Consider the following 17,646-nt stretch of genomic DNA (forward strand, 5'->3'; position numbering starts at 1 on the left):
ACGGCGTTGATTTATTGACGCAAAGTCTGTAGTCGTTATTCATGTCGCTTTTTTAAATTAAATAGTAAAATGCCAAGTCGTGCCAAGCATATTATATCAAATTTTATGAGTTCCATACGAATTAACGGCACCCGCTGCCGTAAGATGGCAGCAGGGGCAGCTATCAAAAATGCCCTTTTCAAATTATTGCGCGGCGCAGGCACCACTTTGGCGTTGCCAGACTGCAGTTCCTTTTGCAGACAAGCTGGCAGCATCTGTAGACACCCTCGCAACTATTGTACAAAAACAACTATTGGATTTCGACAGCAAATGGACCACACGATACCCCCGAAAGAGTACAAATGGACACCAGGAAATCTTATTAGTGACAACTTTAAACTTGGTTCCAATGGCCATGTTTGCATTGTGCTCAATCGACAAATTCAGGTTCCACCTCACGTGGTCAAACTGTTATGGAAGAACGGTAAATCTGAAAACGTACATAATCAAAACATAAGTTTTTAAAATAAGGACGTCCAATATTCTGTTTACAGCGACCTTGCGGTGTGCCGTCGATGGAGGATCCAATCACTTGAAAAACTTTATCATATCACAGACAGACGGTAAGAAAAGTAGCAATGGTGAAACTGCGGCGAGCGACATTGAACCACCAGATCTGATAACAGGCGATTTTGATTCAATTACGGAAGATACGATTGAATATTTTAAGGGAATACCGAAAATAAGCACGCCCGATCAGGATGCTACGGATTTTACCAAAGCCTTCGCAGTTCTACAGCCTGTAATGGTACAGCGCAAGGTTAAGGATGTGGTAGTGTTTCATGATTGCTCTGGTCGACTAGACCAGGTGATGGCCAACCTGAATACACTGTTCAAAGTGCAGAAAGAAAATTGTAATGTATACCTTCTGAGCGGTGATTCTATCACGTGGCTGCTGCGACCAGGCAAGCATACTATACAGGTGCCTGTTGACCTGGTCACCAGTCAGCGCTGGTGCTCTCTAATACCTGTTGGCAGAACAGCTCACAATGTGACCACACAGGGTCTCAAGTGGAACTTATGTAAGTGTGTCATGAGTACCCGATTGCCCATAGATCCCTTAATGTACTTCTTTCATTTGTAGATCATGCACAATTGGAATTTGGTGGTATGGTCAGTACTTCGAATACCTATTCCACGGAGTTTGTGCAGGTGGAGACTGACAGCAATTTGATATGGTCCATGGGTGCTTATGATTTCGAGGAGAAATTGCGTTCGATCATCAAATAAATTGGCATCGATTATTTTTTTTTTTCTGATAAGAATTGCCGCTTGGAGACTTAAAAATTAGTATAGCTTAAGCTTGTTGTTGGTTAACAAAGTGACAAAACAAAAACATGTTTATTGTTCTTCTGCTACCGCGATCCGGGCATCGGCATCAATTGAAAGCCGGTGCTGGTGCCCGTTTTCTTACCCAACCAACTGGACGCACCGGTGGCAGCACCTCTCCTGGATGTCGCTCCTCGATTGCTGCTGCTGGCACCTCGAGTGCTTCTCACCGGCGTCGCTTTTTTGCGCGGTGATGCGGTGCCCTTGTGGCGCTTGATAGTGGTTGTGGCCCGTCCGCGCCAAGCCCGCTTACGCTTGCCGCCACGCATTCCACCCGCCGATCCTCCACTTCCCTGTGATGCCGCCGCCTGTCCCCAGTCATCATCATCACCACCTTGAGCCGCCCACGATGCACGGGCGCTACTTGAAGTTTGGGGAGTCGCAGCAGCCGCTGCAGCTTCAGCAGCTTCTGCGGCCTCTAAGTCGTACATGACCTGCAAGCATTCCTTCTCTGAGGCATATCCGCTGGTTATCTCCAGCAACTTGGCTCCGTATTTATCGAAATTGGCTTTGGTTACGTGTGGTATGGCGCACATGTCCTTCTCTGTAGTTGGGAGCTGCTCGGCCATGGCCTTGAGGGCCTGCATATTCATAATACTAGCCATGGTCACATTACGTGCAGCGGCTATGGTGCGGCACAGATCGAGCAGATCTGCATAACAGCGTTCGTGTAGATTACTTATTTCGGGCCTGCCGGCTGCAGCTGGTTCAGAGACACTGGCCACCGTCTTAGAGCCACCGCTACTCTCCTTACGTGACAAAGCGAATTCTATTTTCGGTGTGCCATTCATAAGCGATGTTATGTTATTGCCTAGATAAATATACGCCTGAGGAATGTCCTTTGTAAAAATAAGATCCTCCTTTAGATAATCCTGCAACACCATATGCCGCAGTAAACGCTGTACATCCGTCTTGTCCCAGTCTTTTAGAGCGCCATGATGCGGTGTTTTATTGTGTCCAAAATCAACAATCTTCTTGATCATAGAGCCTTTCAGTACATCGGCTATATGGAGCAGTGTGAAGCGTGACCGTCCGCTGCACAATTCCCGCACAGCACACGCAGCTTTGCGACATTGCTCCAAGGCATCAATCTGCTTATAAGTGCGCTTCTTCAGGCAATTATCACAGGCGGTACGCCGATCCTCCAGGCACTGTTCGCTTGTGAAATGCTCACCAAAGTAATCCAGCTGCTGAGCACGGCGGCAATCGGTAATATTCTCACAATAGCCAACAATGCGATTCAGATTTTCTATGTGTATCTTCTTGACGTGATACTGAAGAGCTCGATCAGCTGCAATAGAACAAGTAGTGAATTTTTTATTGTGATCTTTATACTGAAGCTCCCACACTTACCATCCATCATCTTTTTCAGGCGCTGCATATCGCTATAGTTATAGTAAAGGATACAGTCGGCTATTTCTCCATCACGCCCTGCGCGACCCGCCTCTTGATAATAGCCTTCGATAGACTTGGGCAGCGAATAATGCAGGACAAAGCGCACATCGGGCTTATCTATGCCCATGCCAAAGGCGATTGTGGCGCATATTACCCGCACCTTGTTCGTTATCCAATCCTTTTGGCGGGACTCTCGAACCACGTCCGTCAAGCCGGCATGATAGGATAACGCTCGAATGCCCACAGCGCACATTTTCTTCGCCACCTCGTCGCATTCCTTCCGCGAAAGACAATAGATAATGCCGCTGGCGGTCGCAGGTCGTGACTGTATAAAGTTGCGCATATCGTCAAGCGTAGAGACTCCCTTCTTGGGTAGCACCTGATAACGTAAATTGCGTCTATTGAAGCTGGACAAAAACCATTTGCAATGCGTCAGATTCAGCTGCTGCAATATGTCTTGGCGCACACGAGGTGTCGCTGTGGCAGTCAGCGCCATTGTTGGCACATTGGGAAAGCGCTTACGCAGAATGCCCAGCTTCTTGTAGTCGGGCCGAAAATCATGGCCCCATTGGGACACGCAATGAGCCTCGTCTATGACAAAACGACTGATATAATTATTGGCGTTCAGTTGGTCCAATGTATCCTGGAAACGCGGCGAGCTGGAAATTTTTTCTGGTGTAACGTATAGTAGCTTTACCAGCGGTGGATGACTTTCTAAGTCTCTGTATATAGTCATCACCTCGTCCAAAGACTGATCACCGGAAATACTCTTGGCGCAGATCTGCAATGGATATAAATATGATGAAATACATTGATTCGCATACCCTTCCCACTCTACTCACATCTAGCGACGACAGCTTGCTAACCTGATCAAAGATCAGAGATTTTAGTGGACTTATGACTATGGTAACGCCTTCTGTGAGAATCGCGGGTAGCTGGTAACACAAGGATTTGCCGCCACCCGTCGGCATAAGGACAAAGCAATCATTGCCCAGCAGTGCTGCGTTTATAACCTGCAATTGATTGGGTCGAAAGCTCTTCAGACCAAAGCTAAAGCTAAGTGCCTGCATCAGACGTGTGGAGTGCTCATATTTCTGGCCATCGAATTCGCCAGTAATGCCATCGTTATGTACATTAGAATGGAAATTAGCCTCGATCTTTTGAGCTGTCACTGCTACTGGTGCACTTGTAGCTCCGCTTGTGCTAGGCGTAGCCTTGGACTGGGCTTCGACCATCGGGTTGGAAGTCAAGTCAATAGTTTGCGACGCCAGTATATGAGCCTGCTCAAACAGCGCCTCATCGTACTCTGGAAAGCCGTCATCATCAAGAACAACCGTTGGAGTCTGGCTAGCGGTTTGTAAACTCTTTGCTGGTGGCTGCTTAATAGCTTCGAAATCAGCATAGGCATAGTTATTAAATTCCGATTTTCGTCCCTTCAGCGCCTCGTGCTCCTCGCGTATTTGCTTCATTGTCTCCTCAAAATCATCGTCGGACTCAATAACAGTCGTGGGTTTGTCTGGGGCAGCTAATACAACTGGGGAAGGGCATTGTGTGGAGCTGAATATTTCGCCCTCATCGAGTCGCATTGTCTGAGCTAAATAATCATCCTCGTCCGACTCTGTTGGACCATCTACAGCCACCAGCTCATCCAAATCATCAGGTGGGCCATTTGTATAGTTTCTATTCGAAGATGTTTTTGTTGATGTGGCTGTTGTTGTTGGTTTTCTGGTAGTCATTAAGACCAAATCGTTTACCTCCTCCTCGTTCGCTTCCTCTGACGGACAAGTTGCATGACTGTAAGGCGTTTCTGCCGGCGTGTGATGCTGCTCCGCCTGGATCTCGCGTTCCTCTTGCTCCAGTGCATCAAAGTCTGGCTCTTCCGGCTGCACATTGCGCTCCTGACGCCTGCGCTCTATTTGTCGTTCCAGGAGTTGTGTACGCGCCTTAAACTTTTGACGCATGACTTTCAGCTTGAGAAAAGTGTTTGCCTCGAAGCCATCGATTTCATTAAACTGCACCGCGGGTATCTGATCAATCACCTCGCAGTATTTCTCCATTAACTCTATGTACTTGCTCTTGTACATGCCCATTGTGCTCCTTAGCATTGTCTCATTCTGTTGTCCAATGTCGGTCTTGGCCATTCCTATATCGTACTGGCCCAAATCTCGCAAATAGTCAGCCAGGGTATTATCAAACACTATCTTAAGTCTGGGCCTGACCGTTGCTGGCTCAGCTGAGGGCTTCTCTGTGTTGACCACTAGGGAACCTGGAGTATTCGATTCCGTTGAAGATGGGGCCGACTTATTGGGCAACACGAACAGTTGAGTGGGCGTGTCAGATAGGGGCTCCTCTTTGACGTTTTTTTTCACCATTTTATCAAAACTGTCGTCCAGAGTGTTGCTGGAACACGAGCTGTTTATTTTCGATGATCCAATGCCATTCAATTCAGCGCATTTGTTTGGAGATTGCGACAGTGAAAGTGTTTTGCGTGGCGATTCGGACAATTTATTTATATGGCCATTGAGCTTTGATAAAGTCGCTTGGTAAGATGCATCCTGCCTGAGCACCTCATCAAAGTTATCAAAGTTCAATTTCAAACTCCCAGCCACGGTTGCCTTCGGGGGCGACTGTTGCTTGTTCACAGAATTTGTTGGCAGTGGAGCTAGTGGCGACTGGTTGGCATTTTGAAAGCAGTACCTTTTGATAAGCGCACTGCCATTGGCATCTTTGTCAGGCGCCTTATTCGTAACTGTCGCTGTAGTAGACGATGGCACTTGGCTTTGAGTCTGTGCATCATCTTCATCGGATGACGATGAGTCGAGATAAATGGGATTATAAAACTTTGCCTTTGCTGTCCTTGCTGCTAAAATATCTAAGACAAAAATACAGTTTCACATTATTCTATTATTCATCTGAAAATATATATGAAGTACTTTTTCTTGCGGGCTTCGTAAGTTGGCTCGATTGACTCTGGCTGTTGCTGTCCAGACCAAGGAATGCAGACATTGTCAGCTGTTTGTTCTGATTAGCGGCCTTTCTAGACATTATGTTAGCTTGTGCACAATTCTAAGCATCTATAAAACTAAATTTAGTGAACAAATATGTAAACAAACATATATAAAATAAAAATAAAAAACGCGGGCAAAAGTCATCCTTTTATTTTACTTGAATAGAGTTGCCAGAATTTTGCAATCAAGCAAGGAAGGGATAAAAATATATCGAAATTCAGTAAGTAGAAAAATAGTTCTATTTCTTGTTGTTTACAAATAAGACATTAGATAATAAAGTCCAATCGATTCTATTTGAATAAACCAGCTCTAACGAATAGCAGAGGTCAAAATCTTTGACTAACAAATTTAAGAGCACTTATCGAAAATTGCGCGGAAATTCATAAATCGATATCTGCGAATCAAGATGAATTATTTACATATCCAAATGCCGCTTGATAATGTGGTGTTGATAAAAACAGAGGATCTGTTCATACCAGGCTTGGTGCATCAAGTTTTTAATAAGTATAAACGAGATAATGGTGTAATTTTAACTAAAGGTAATCAATACGGTCCGTTTTCCTTTACTTAGCTATAACGATTATTTTCATTATAGAGGAACGCTCGCAGCTATTTTCAGAGTTGAGCGCCTTGTTGGGAGACGGTCTTCTACAGCGCGCATTACATATACTTGATGAGTGGAACTTTATCACCTACTACACATCAGACCGCTATCGCAGTATAGTGGAATTGTCTAGCAAGCGAAACTTGGCGCATGTTGTGCGCGTTGTACCTGGTGTTAATTATTGCAAGTGCCGCTACTTCCAACGTTTTGTGTTGCAATTGAAAGAAGCAGGAGAGCAGGAACGCAAAAAGGAGAAACTGAACAGCAATCAAGTTTCTTTTACGTGTGAGCACATATTGGCACAGTGTTTGAATCAGCTATTACATCCAGAACCACGGACTCAGATCTTGACGCTTGATCAGTTTAGGTATTTTCACATTGATATCTATGAGGATTGATGCAGCATTCGAAAGTGCTGTACGAGAAGGGCATCATTAAAAACCGTAAAATGTTAACACAATCACAATATGAAAACTATAATCTGGTGTGTCGCTTGGAGCACATTAAGACCTTATACTCATCCATCAAGGCGATTTGTTTTAGTGATGTAAAAAAGTCTACTACTATTATATTTATACATTTTTCATCAAGTATTTTATGTTACAGTTCGGTACTCTGCAAGCCAGTGAAGATGGGCTACTCATCACGGTGGAGCAGGGCAAATCTATACAGGCCACATTGTTTATAGCTCCAGCATTTTTTGCCGAATTCAAGGTCGACGGCTCGCCGAGCTTCAGTGTGAAGATGAATGTGCTGGCGGAGTGCCTGAGCCTGTTTGGTCTCTCAGATTGCAGTATTAAAATACTGTATAAGGGCGAAGGTGCACCATTGCTGCTGTTGTTAGAGCCTCACGACGACGATCAGGTTAGCACAGAGTGCTCCATTAAAACTACCAATGTGGAGGAGCCAATGGAGTATGACCTGGATGCAAATAGTTCTAGTTTGAACACCATATTTATGCGTGGCCCAGATTTATCCAACATCTTTCACGAGCTGGACAAAGCAGCTGATGAATTCGAGTTTACCATATCACCGTTAAAGCCACACTTCAAAATCACCACTTTGGGTGTCATGCAAGCAGAGTCCAGCGTAGAGGTGGCCAAGTCAAGTGATATGGTTATATTGTTCAACTGTCGCGCGACAACGGTGGCGAGATACAAAAGTCAGCAAATAAAGCTGACAAACAAAGCCATGCAGGTGGCATCAAAGGTGGCAATAAAAACTGATGCCAGCGGGCTGTTGGAGATGCATTTCATGATGCAGTGCGATGATCAGGAGGAGATGTATGTTCGATTTTTCATTACACCATTGTTAGAAGTTGACGGCAATTGAAATACGTTTTCATGGCCATCTGGCAACACTGTAGGGTTCCATTTCTTTTTCTTTTAATACCCTGTATACAAAATGTATGGCAAAGGCAAGCGATAACCAGGGGTTAAAATGTGTGAGTATAATAAATATGTACATAATATTTAAACATCATCCCTAGTTAAATAATATTAAAATTCCTGCAGCTTAAATAATTAAATATTTCTCTGAACATTAATATCACATATTACCTTGATTTCAACTGTCAGGCCTTTTGGAATCTGTTCTATATGTGAGTACAGGGTGTGACATGGCATAAACTGTAACTTGTTACTGTATTACTGTTACTGTTGTTGTTGCCATGCCATCAGCTGTGTGCGCTAGGCATGTGTTTTGTTGTATGCGGTGCTTCCTCTTGCTATTCTTGGGTTTGGGTTGTTCTGGCGGAAAAAAGCGTGTTCAGTCTAATAAAACCAGGAAAATTTTGATTTTAGGTGATTCCTACTATGCTTACGTAAGTATTTATTTATTTTTCGAAGAAATAATAATTAATTCAATTAAATATAATCCATATGATGCACAGGCATGATTGTTTCAAGACTCCTGCAGATGAAGATGAACTCGATGACATCGATGACGATATGGTAGTTGGTGTAATAGCTGAAATTGAGCAGGAGGTACTCAACGAATCCGAAAGTGACGACGACGAATACGATTTGGCAGACATGGGGGCGCCAGAGCCAGAACGAAATGATGGTAACATCAGCTCTAACGAGAGCATCAGCAGCGATGGTAGCTTCGATCCGAATGCGGAGGACACTGACTCCGATGATTCAATGTTGGATGAGGCTGCAACGGCTGGCGCAAGCATTGCAAAGCGGCGCAAGGAGCAAAATGCAATGGATGGAGCGGAGCCCAGTGGTTCAGGTCCCAGTGGATCTGGTGATTATTCACATTTGGATGAGGACGATGAGACGGATGAGACTGTCCGTGCTATGATTGCGGCTATAAAGAAACCACGCAGTGCTCCCCCAGAGATTAGACTGGAGGATTTCATCACAGACATCTGCTTCCATCCAGAGCGAGATATTATCGCCCTGGCGACCATAATTGGTGATGTACATCTGTACGAATATGGCAATGAGGAGAACAAGCTGTTACGCTCAATTGAAGTGCATGCAAAGGCCTGTCGAGACGTTGAGTTCACCGAGGATGGACGCAGTTTGATTACGTGCTCAAAGGACAAGTGCGTCATGGTCACCGACATGGAAACGGAGAAGCTAAAAAAATTGTATGAGACAGCACATGATGATGCCATCAACAAATTGCATGTGCTCGATGAGCGTCTATTCGCCACCGGGGATGATGCCGGCACAGTAAAGCTTTGGGATTTTCGCACCAAAGATGCCATATTCGAACTGAAAGAGGTGGAGGATCAGATAACCCAAATGCTAACTAACGAACAGAACAAACTGCTGTTGGCAACCAGTGCCGATGGTTATTTGACCACCTTTAATATTGGTGCTCGGAAGTTATATGTGCAATCGGAACCGTATGAGGAGGAGCTGAACTGCATGGGGATTTATCGGGGCAGCTCTAAGTTGGTGGTGGGTACCTCAAAGGGACGCCTTTACACCTACAATTGGGGCTACTTTGGCTACCATTGTGACATGTATCCGGGCGTCAAAAGTCCCATAAGTTTGATGATACCCATTACGGACCGAATTGCTTGCGTAGCTGGCGAGGATGGTAACATACGTGCCTGTCATATTGCTCCCTATCGCAATCTGGGCGTTGTGGGCCAGCACAATATGCCCATTGAATCGCTGGACATCAATAGCAGTGGTGAGTTATTGGCATCTTCATCGCACAACAACGATGTGCGCTTCTGGAACGTCAAATATTTCGAGGACTTTGGCGACATTAAATACAATGAGAAGCACAACGCCTACAAGGATAAGCGACACAATTTGCCATCCTCGAAGTGCACAAATGCCTCCGACTTCTTTGCCGATATGACTAAGGAGCAGGACGATGACGACAATGACGATGGTGGAAATAACACTACAGCAGCTGGGTCCAATAATGTTACCTAGATGCTACCAGTCATTCAATATTTGTAGCTCGGCATTATAAATATATATCATTGTTAAACATTTCTTAACAATTTTTAGCTATAGTATTGTAAGACCTTGTGCTGTAAAGGCTTAATAAAAGTTAGCATGTACCTAAATACATACCAGTTCAAATATCGAATTTTTAGATTGATAAATATATAGAAATATTTCTGCTCTAAAATGTGTTACAAGCTTGGACTGGAAACTGAAATTCGATTTTATTTAAATGAAAATATAGAACGAAAAATCCTGAAATATAATTTTTAGATCCACAACCTCCTAAATCTCCACAGTCAAAACTGGTTGGAGTCTTATGGATTCCTGTAGCATACCGGATTCTCAATAAGTTTTATCGCACAGCTTTCTTAGCTGAGCTATTGTAATTTTTTAATCCTTTATGCAGAAAGTCCTTCATATCTAAATAAAAAACATTTTAATTTTCTTTTTATTATTTGTATTTGATTTGCAATTCAAGTTTATCAATATATAATTATATAAGGGTCTATTATCCTTTTTAATTGGGTTTTATATTACTATTATTTTTCTTGGATTTACCCAAAAGAGAACTTAAGAGATTAATTAAAATTATTTCTTTTTAGTGACTGGCGTCACACAACGTTTCAAGATCAGATCGGATCAGGTGAAGTCAACCAGAAAATCGATTACATATATATGGCAACAAATAGAATTCAATAGAGGATTAAAAAATGCAATTGAATTGAATGTTTAGTTTTTGTTATTTTTTATCGTTTTCTTTTTTGTTCATGGTACCACACTTTTTAATTTCGTGACAAATTATAAAATATGTGGAAGAGAGAGTGGAAAGCGTCGGGGGTTTATAATAACAATTATTGTTTGGTACATTAAATAATTATTAATCATGGGGAGGCGGCATTTCACAATTTAACAATACGTGGTACATGTCTGTAAATCACAAGAATTTCGTTTCATAAAACATGGACATAATTTTATAATGTAGGAATAATAATGATTCGGTGATTGTGCCAAAAAAGAAAACACCTATCAATAATTTTTATATATTATTGACATATATATATATATATATATATATATATATATTATGATAATATATATATATATATATATATATATATATATGTACGTAGAGTTTGAGCCAAAGTTTTTGCTTTTTTTAAGTTAATTTTTGTCCATTTTGTTTATATATATATATTATATATATATATTCACATATATATATAGTTTAACGCAACGCAGCAAATTTTTTACACCTGATTTCGCCTGTTATGGTGGGTTCACAGTTCCAATTGGCTGACGTTTGACGATTTGTTTTCGTGTGGTTTCCAGATGCACCAGTGTATCCACGGCATGCAATATTATTATTATTATTATATTTTTTTGGCTTGTTTTTAAAACATGGTTTCTCAGTGGTTATGGTTCTTGTTGCTTTTGCTGCTGCTGCGCCTTGCTGTCGGCCCTGACAAGAATGTTTAACATGACGGGCTCAGTCCGAAAATCATATCCTTTTACTGCATTCTGCAGCGGATTTAGAGCCGATGTTGTGTTTGTTTTTGTCGTTATTAATGTCTTACATGAGTAAACCATGTACACAATGTCATAAGGCGGCAGTGCCAGCTGCAGCAGCCGCGGCAGCTGCTGCAACGCCACTGGAGCTGGCTACCAATGCATCCTTGGCCATATGCGTTTCAATGTCAACGCGACAAATTGGACAGTGCTTATTGGTAACGAGCCATTGATCCACGCAGTCAGTGTGAAAGAGATGCATGCAGGGCAAACGTCTGAAACGCAACGCACATATAAATATTTAATGAATGATAACGAAACGACCTAATTTCCATTACTCACCGCACATCATTCTCAATCTCGAAGAGCGACAAGCAAATCGCGCACTTTTCCGCATCTTCATCCGATTCGCTGGGCCGGCGCACTCGACGATATTTGTGAGGCAAAGTGTTGCGCTCAATAATCTCCTGCAAGAATTTAATTCATTCAATCAAGTTGCAATATTTCAGATTTTTTCTGCATGCTTACCAGTGTAGCGCCACGATTGGGTCGGGGAGGTCCAATCAGTATGCGCGAGGAACCCAAGGAGAGCGGCGTGGCCAACCCGATTTCCAGGTGTAGCGGTGAGTAATGATGGAACATGTGATGGTGCACTGCAGCTCGACGTCGCTGTTGTTGATGTTGCAGTTGCTGCTGTTGTTGCTGCTGTTGCTGAATCTGTTGCTGCTGCTGCTGTTGTTGCTGTTGCTGCTGTTGATATTGTATTCCCAGCTGTGGCGGCGGCGGCGGCGGTGGCTGATGGGCATCGATTGGCCCAGTGGCCGTGGAACTCTGCTGTTGTACAGCTGCGTCATAGGCCGGATAATAGGCAGGATCAAGGCTGGAGACGGGTCCATTGCGTGCATGCACACAATTGCAAATGCTGTGCAAATAACGAGTGCGCAGGCTGCTCGTCAGATTCAATGGATTCGAGGAGAGATCAATGGGCGTGGGTGTCATGTGACGACGGTGCAGCTCCTGCATGCTCTGCTGTCGATACCACAGATTCTGATGCACCGGATACGGTGGGGCCGGCGTCAATGACGTAGCCACAATCGCACTAGCCCGATGTGGCGGATGTATGTGTGCATGCATTTGGTTCTGCGGCGCCTGATGGCCTTGATGCGGCTGCGGCTGATAGTGCTGGCGATGATTATGGTACGCATCTGAGCGCCGTAGGCTAAACGGTGGCGAGCCGCAATACTGCATTGTTGGCCGCCCGGAATACATCTCGAGCGGTGGCGGCGGCGACACAGCTGCCGCTACAGTAACTATGGAGGACATCACCGGCGGTGGACCTGCGGCTGTGGCAACGGCAGTGGCAACAGGTGTAGTTGCACGGTTTAACATTTGGCTACGATGATGATAGTTATCCTCCATGCTACTGTTCTCCATGCTGGTGACTGGGGATGCCAAAGATAACAGATCATGGAAGGATTGCGCTTGTGCTGCGGCCACAGTAGCTGCCACAGCAGCAGCGTTTAGTGCGCCACGTATTGAGCTCCGACTGCTGCCCGTGGAATTGGCCAGACCTCCCTGATAATGTGGATTGGTCACCGGTCCCGGCGAGTAATCGCCATTGCTCTGGCTGGCTGGTAATGTTGTAATTGTATAGTGCGGCACATAGTACGGCTGATAGCGATGGTAATAAGCGGCGGGACTGCCATGTTCACTTGGCACCGCCTCGGGAGTCGGCGCCACTGGCGTTGCAATAACCGGACCCGCTGACGTATGTTGCACGTAGGAGCCCGCATTAGCACTGGGCGTTGGCGGCAGTGCCTGTGGCGGGGGTTGCCCCTCTGGCAACGGCGCAAAATGCCACATGGGTGGCGGCGTGATGGGCTGGAAATAGCGCTGCGAGTGCGCCGCCGCTGCCTCAGCTTCAAGGCCTGGACATCGTGTGGGCAACAAACTGATAATTGGTCCCATGGCGGCCGGCGTATGATCATAGCTGCTATAGTTGTGATCGGTGATGGCGACGCGATCCGTTAAAGCGCCAGTATAAAAAGCAAAGGATGTGCCCGCCGCCGGGCGCTGACGTCGTCGATCTTCGTACTCGCTAGCCGAATTTGGACGCGGTAGGAGGGTTGCTGACACGGAGGCAGTATTGGAACCAGCTGCAGGCGGATTTAAGCTTTCGCTGTTAGGCGCCGTTCGACTGGCGAGTGGCTCATCGCGTATAAGCCGATGTAGTTGTTGCTGCTGTTGCTGATGTTGCTGCTGTTGCTGCTGTTGCTGATGTTGCTGATGTTGCTGATGTTGCAGCTGACGCTGCTCTTGTTGCTGCTGCAGTTGCAATTGCCGCAGCTGTTGCTGTTGCTGTTGGTGTTGCTGCTGTTGTTGCTCCAGTCGATGACGATGTCGTGTTTGCTGCAACTGCTGCTGGATCGCCGCCTCGTTGCTGGCACCAAAGCCATCATCATCAGATGTCAGATCGATGGAGAGTATTGGTTCACGTGTGGAGTGCACAAATACCACATCGTCATCATCGTCATTCGAATCGGAAGACCAATCCAATAGCTGCAGGTCCGGCGCCGTGAGCACCGCATCTTTGTTATTGGTGTGTGAACCAGAGTGTTGTCGCCTGCCTGTCGAAGTGGAAGGCAGGTTGGGCAGCTCCATTGTGCTGGTTGCCGCTCGGCTGCCATCTGTATCACGCGGCCTACCTACATAGGTTATTACGCAGGAACCGGCACTTGTTGGCTGACTCCCCGGCTGCAGCGGTTGCGCCATAGACTGCTGGGACTCCTAAATTACAGAAAAAATAGTAAATACAATTATTGAGGGATTTATTTCGAATTCCTAGTTGATTAAATACCCTTGCAGACATATGGCATATATTAGTTTCAATAAAGGATTGCTCCACCTACAAATATTACTCAAGTTTATGGATAATCGTATAATCTGTAAAGTCTATCATACCAAAACGAAAAAAATAACAAAAATAATAATATCTCTAAGCGCCTATTTTGTATTAAAATAACTCAACACTGACAGAAAAATATTGAAACATTTAACAATGTCAGTTTCTAGTCATATACAATATTATAATATATACATGGATATTACCAAAATACTTTCATATTTTGTTTATTTATCATATAGATCACCGTTTTCCATCAGTATTTAATGTGATTCACTTACCTGTTGTTCATTACTCCGGGCCAACTCCGCATAGGTGCGATGGCGATGACGGCCTGGCTGAAATGCATAGAAATTCGTTGGCGACAGATTGGACATGGTGGAGGAGGAGGAGGACAGTCGCACATCATTTTGGGCTTCCAGACGTGACAGCTTCCTGGGTGGCAGATTCAGACTGTGATTGCTGCTGCTACCGCTGCTGCTAGCCGCCAGAATAGGCTCGTCCATTGAGCGTACACGGGAACGCGTGCGCACAATCCCGCCCGAGCCAAAGCAAAATTTAAGCACAGCTGCTGTTCGTTGCTGCTGCTGTTGCTCTGCGATGGGTGTGTCGGCACCCCTATCACTGGTCAGACGATGAACGCCACAGATGTCCCGACCACCATAGTCTACGCTGCAGGTGGTGTGAGTAGCTGTAGTGCAGGATGCAGAATTGGAGCGCATAAAGCTGCTATCTGATGGCGGAGGTGGGGGCGGTAGACCATTAAATGTAGAGCCACGACTATTGAAATACGTGTGATCCGTATGGCGGGCCTCCAAATCGCTGTGGGCACTATGCGGCCGTCCAGCTGTGGATTCAGTTGCTGCATTACGCATGCGAAGATCCCAGCCATCGTCGCTGCTGTTGTCGCCCGCATGATCTAGCTCGCTGGGATACCGTCGTTGCCGATAGACATGACGGTTACGATGGTGCTGTTGCTGCTGTTGCGCTTGGGCACTGGTGCTGGGCGTAGCATCCAGATCAATGACCGATGAGGAAGTCGCAGCGGAAGCTGTCGCGTCAATGACTGTACCATTTACGGCCGCAGCTGTTGTATTTCCACTTCGACTTCGACTCGATTGATGCTTTTTCTTTTGCAGCGCTGACGTTGTTGTGGTTGTGTTGGTTGTGCGCGTATTGGCAAACTGCACGTGCTCCGTATCCGATGCACTGGATGTGACATCATCAAAAGCAGTGGCATTACCATTAACCAGATGAGAGTTAATATTATTATTACTGTTGCTGCTGCTTGCCTCAAAGGAGCTGTTTGTGCTGCTGCTGTTATGGGAGCTTAAAACCGAACTGCTGGGCAGCTCATAGCCCGCCGATGATGTATTATTTCTAGACTGCTGCATTAATTGCTCATCAACAGCATGGTCATCCATGGCAGCGGACCAGATGCTACCTAAATGCGACACACTGTTGCTGGGATTTATGTTGATGTTGTTGGTGCTATTGTCATACTCTTGATGTTGCGTGTGTGACTCATGCTGCTGCTGCTGCTGATGCTGTAGTTGTTGTTGTGCCAGGACACCCACTTCAGTCTTACGTTGCGAGTGATTTGGAATGAATGCGCCGCTGTCACTACGGCTATTGCTGGTACTATTCGCCGACGCTGACAACGTGGATGTGGCACTTGCCGTTGATGTTGAGCTGAGTTCAAAGAATTGCGTTGGCTCACCTGCGCCATTGCCATTCGATTGAGTGGAATGCACATGCTCCATGGGTGCCGCGTAGCTGCTATTGCTTTCTACCAGCCGACTGCAATGGCATACATCGCGAATGACATTACATTTCCAGCACTTGTTGCCAGTTGAGCTCGCTGGCTCCGCATAGGACTCGCGATTAACACTCCTGGACGTCGGTTGATACTGAAACAAGGGTACATAACCACCATTGGGACCACCACTAGCACCAGCACCAGCACCGTCACCACCGCCACCACCACCACCACCACCACCACTACCACTACTACCAGCTCCACCAACAGAAGCAGTAGTAGTCGCTGTTTGCGGCTGCTGCGATGTTGATTGAAGATAGGAGGGCACAACTACATAGCTGTCCGGCAGCGATTCACGTGGCTGTTCAAAGTAGACGGCATATGGTGATCGTTCTAGAATGCAATCAAATCAAATCAAGTGAATTATAAATAGTGATGCCATTATTCTATTTAGTTTGCAAATCCACTTACGGGCTTCTCGGGAGCCAAGCTGTAGCATGACATCAGAATATCCAATCGGTACGCCGTGATGCTGGTTACGATGCTGGTCCTGCATGTGCTGTCGATGTCTGAGTTCATCCTGTTCATTTTCCATGCTTACGCTTTTTTTTTGTTGGTTTTTTTTTTACTTTTAAAGAGAAACATAAATTAGAAAAATGATTAATGTGTCTACGCGATCACGTAAATATGAGTATTATGAGAAAATCTAACCAACAAATTTAGAATATGTCTATTTAAATCGCCTACTGTGACTATAATCTACCTGGCCAATAAACTACCAAAGATCCGTTAAGCCGTTGTTGCTTTAAAAAAAGAAGCATTTTGTGTGTCCTAACTATAAGGAAAATTCTTAATTATTTACATAGTACGATTGAGTGTTTAACAAAATGTGCATAAATTCATGCTTCCATTGTGGTACCGAATGTTAACCTGAATTAACCATTGCTGATTATCACACTCTTTTAATTTCCTGGAAATTCGGACTGGTGTACTACAACTTTTATTTGTTTTGCAGAAAGGTCTCTGATAAGAAATTGAGATCTTTTCCAAAAACAGCTGTGAGTGAGGAATAAGACAAAGAGAGCTAAATATTTTGGTAGTCAATGAGAATGAGTAAGTAAGAAAGAGAGGGAGCGAAATAAAGAGAGCAGCATAATTTAGGTGAGCACGCAAAACGGAACAGGGGGAGAGCGAATGGAGCTTACCTGCTGCCCGAAGCCCGACAAGACACCTTAATGCCAATGTAAGGGAATCGCTAATTTGCAAATAACGCAGTCATTTTTATAACGTAGTTTTCTTTTTAACACATGCGGTAACTTCCCCAGCACCGGTTTAGTAATATAAAAGTGCGATTAAATCCCCAGAAACGTTGTTAAAATTTCATAAATAGCACAAAAATATTAACGTCGTAGGGAAAAAATCACACACACACACTGACTGCTATGAGTATCGATGTATCGATACGTGAACAATTGCAGTGGACGATATCGATAAGTAAACGCTAAGAAATATGAGAAGCCGTTATCCAAAGCATTTTATCAGTGCAGTCATTATAAAGCTACACAATATGAGGCGGTTTCTAACTTTTTAAGTTTTCAATTGCAAAAATTGAATAATAATCTCAAATGCGCCACATATATAGTGTTGCATAATGACCAATTATCAAACGTTGAATAGCACTA

At 44.7% G+C, this 17,646-nt stretch overlaps 6 protein-coding genes across 8 annotated transcripts; 4 read left to right on the forward strand and 2 right to left on the reverse strand.

Moving 5' to 3' along the window:
• Window positions 1-18: 18 nt before the first annotated feature.
• On the forward strand, window positions 19-1,377 carry LOC6574524 (thiamin pyrophosphokinase 1). 2 transcript variants are annotated; one of them, XM_015167490.3, is made up of 4 exons: window positions 19-463; window positions 534-602; window positions 666-1,061; window positions 1,124-1,377. In XM_015167490.3, exons 1-4 carry the CDS (start codon window positions 70-72, stop codon window positions 1,267-1,269), a joined length of 1,005 nt encoding a protein of 334 aa, XP_015022976.3. In that variant the 5' UTR covers window positions 19-69; the 3' UTR covers window positions 1,270-1,377. The 2 variants fall into 2 exon arrangements, with proteins under 2 accessions (XP_015022976.3, XP_002000567.4); XM_002000531.4 differs by having other exon boundaries at window positions 39-463; window positions 534-1,061.
• On the reverse strand, window positions 1,353-5,924 carry LOC6574525 (Bloom syndrome protein homolog). Its single transcript, XM_002000532.4, has 4 exons — window positions 5,697-5,924; window positions 3,606-5,635; window positions 2,722-3,544; window positions 1,353-2,659 (listed from the first exon to the last, which is right to left on the reverse strand). Exons 1-4 carry the CDS (start codon window positions 5,806-5,808, stop codon window positions 1,395-1,397), a joined length of 4,230 nt encoding a protein of 1,409 aa, XP_002000568.1. The 5' UTR covers window positions 5,809-5,924; the 3' UTR covers window positions 1,353-1,394.
• Window positions 5,925-6,178: 254 nt separating this feature from the next.
• LOC116803707 lies at window positions 6,179-6,899 on the forward strand. The gene is made up of 2 exons (XM_032728034.2): window positions 6,179-6,310; window positions 6,367-6,899. Exons 1-2 carry the CDS (start codon window positions 6,199-6,201, stop codon window positions 6,771-6,773), a joined length of 519 nt encoding a protein of 172 aa, XP_032583925.1. The 5' UTR covers window positions 6,179-6,198; the 3' UTR covers window positions 6,774-6,899.
• LOC6574526 (cell cycle checkpoint protein RAD1) lies at window positions 6,773-7,852 on the forward strand. The gene is made up of 2 exons (XM_002000533.4): window positions 6,773-6,922; window positions 6,982-7,852. The coding sequence occupies exons 1-2, from the start codon at window positions 6,773-6,775 to the stop codon at window positions 7,705-7,707; spliced, it is 876 nt and encodes a 291-aa protein (XP_002000569.2). The 3' UTR covers window positions 7,708-7,852.
• Window positions 7,853-8,001: 149 nt separating this feature from the next.
• Window positions 8,002-9,916, forward strand: LOC6574527 (WD repeat-containing protein 55 homolog). 2 transcript variants are annotated; one of them, XM_002000534.4, is made up of 2 exons: window positions 8,002-8,197; window positions 8,267-9,916. In XM_002000534.4, exons 1-2 carry the CDS (start codon window positions 8,190-8,192, stop codon window positions 9,777-9,779), a joined length of 1,521 nt encoding a protein of 506 aa, XP_002000570.2. In that variant the 5' UTR covers window positions 8,002-8,189; the 3' UTR covers window positions 9,780-9,916. The 2 variants fall into 2 exon arrangements, with proteins under 2 accessions (XP_002000570.2, XP_032583924.1); XM_032728033.2 differs by lacking the exon at window positions 8,002-8,197 and having other exon boundaries at window positions 8,259-9,916.
• Window positions 9,917-10,958: 1,042 nt separating this feature from the next.
• On the reverse strand, window positions 10,959-17,410 carry LOC6574528 (AF4/FMR2 family member lilli). The gene is made up of 6 exons (XM_002000535.4): window positions 17,170-17,410; window positions 16,436-16,592; window positions 14,487-16,357; window positions 11,832-14,090; window positions 11,646-11,770; window positions 10,959-11,578 (listed from the first exon to the last, which is right to left on the reverse strand). The coding sequence occupies exons 2-6, from the start codon at window positions 16,557-16,559 to the stop codon at window positions 11,395-11,397; spliced, it is 4,563 nt and encodes a 1,520-aa protein (XP_002000571.3). The 5' UTR covers window positions 16,560-16,592; window positions 17,170-17,410; the 3' UTR covers window positions 10,959-11,394.
• Between the last annotated feature and the right edge of the window lie 236 nt (window positions 17,411-17,646).

Source organism: Drosophila mojavensis, unplaced genomic scaffold, assembly GCF_018153725.1.
Source record: "Drosophila mojavensis isolate 15081-1352.22 unplaced genomic scaffold, ASM1815372v1 contig_231, whole genome shotgun sequence".
In the NCBI taxonomy this organism is placed as follows: Eukaryota; Metazoa; Arthropoda; class Insecta; order Diptera; family Drosophilidae; genus Drosophila; species Drosophila mojavensis.

Coding starts and splice junctions, on each gene's coding strand:
- LOC6574528 (XM_002000535.4), bottom strand. CDS start 16,559: ATGGAAAATGAACAGGATGAACTCAGACATCGACAGCACATGCAGGAC. Junction 14,091..14,486: donor CCCGGAGTAATGAACAACAG/GTAAGTGAATCA, acceptor TCTGTAATTTAG/GAGTCCCAGCAGTCTATGGC. Junction 11,579..11,645: donor GAGATTGAGAATGATGTGCG/GTGAGTAATGGA, acceptor GTTGCGTTTCAG/ACGTTTGCCCTGCATGCATC.
- LOC116803707 (XM_032728034.2), top strand. CDS start 6,199: ATGCCGCTTGATAATGTGGTGTTGATAAAAACAGAGGATCTGTTCATA. Junction 6,311..6,366: donor TGGTGTAATTTTAACTAAAG/GTAATCAATACG, acceptor TTTTCATTATAG/AGGAACGCTCGCAGCTATTT.
- LOC6574525 (XM_002000532.4), bottom strand. CDS start 5,808: ATGTCTAGAAAGGCCGCTAATCAGAACAAACAGCTGACAATGTCTGCA. Junction 3,545..3,605: donor GCAAGCTGTCGTCGCTAGAT/GTGAGTAGAGTG, acceptor TATCCATTGCAG/ATCTGCGCCAAGAGTATTTC. Junction 2,660..2,721: donor CCTGAAAAAGATGATGGATG/GTAAGTGTGGGA, acceptor GTTCTATTGCAG/CTGATCGAGCTCTTCAGTAT.
- LOC6574524 (XM_002000531.4), top strand. CDS start 70: ATGCCAAGTCGTGCCAAGCATATTATATCAAATTTTATGAGTTCCATA. Junction 464..533: donor CAAACTGTTATGGAAGAACG/GTAAATCTGAAA, acceptor TTCTGTTTACAG/CGACCTTGCGGTGTGCCGTC. Junction 1,062..1,123: donor GGGTCTCAAGTGGAACTTAT/GTAAGTGTGTCA, acceptor TTTCATTTGTAG/ATCATGCACAATTGGAATTT.
- LOC6574526 (XM_002000533.4), top strand. CDS start 6,773: ATGCAGCATTCGAAAGTGCTGTACGAGAAGGGCATCATTAAAAACCGT. Junction 6,923..6,981: donor AGGCGATTTGTTTTAGTGAT/GTAAAAAAGTCT, acceptor TTTATGTTACAG/TTCGGTACTCTGCAAGCCAG.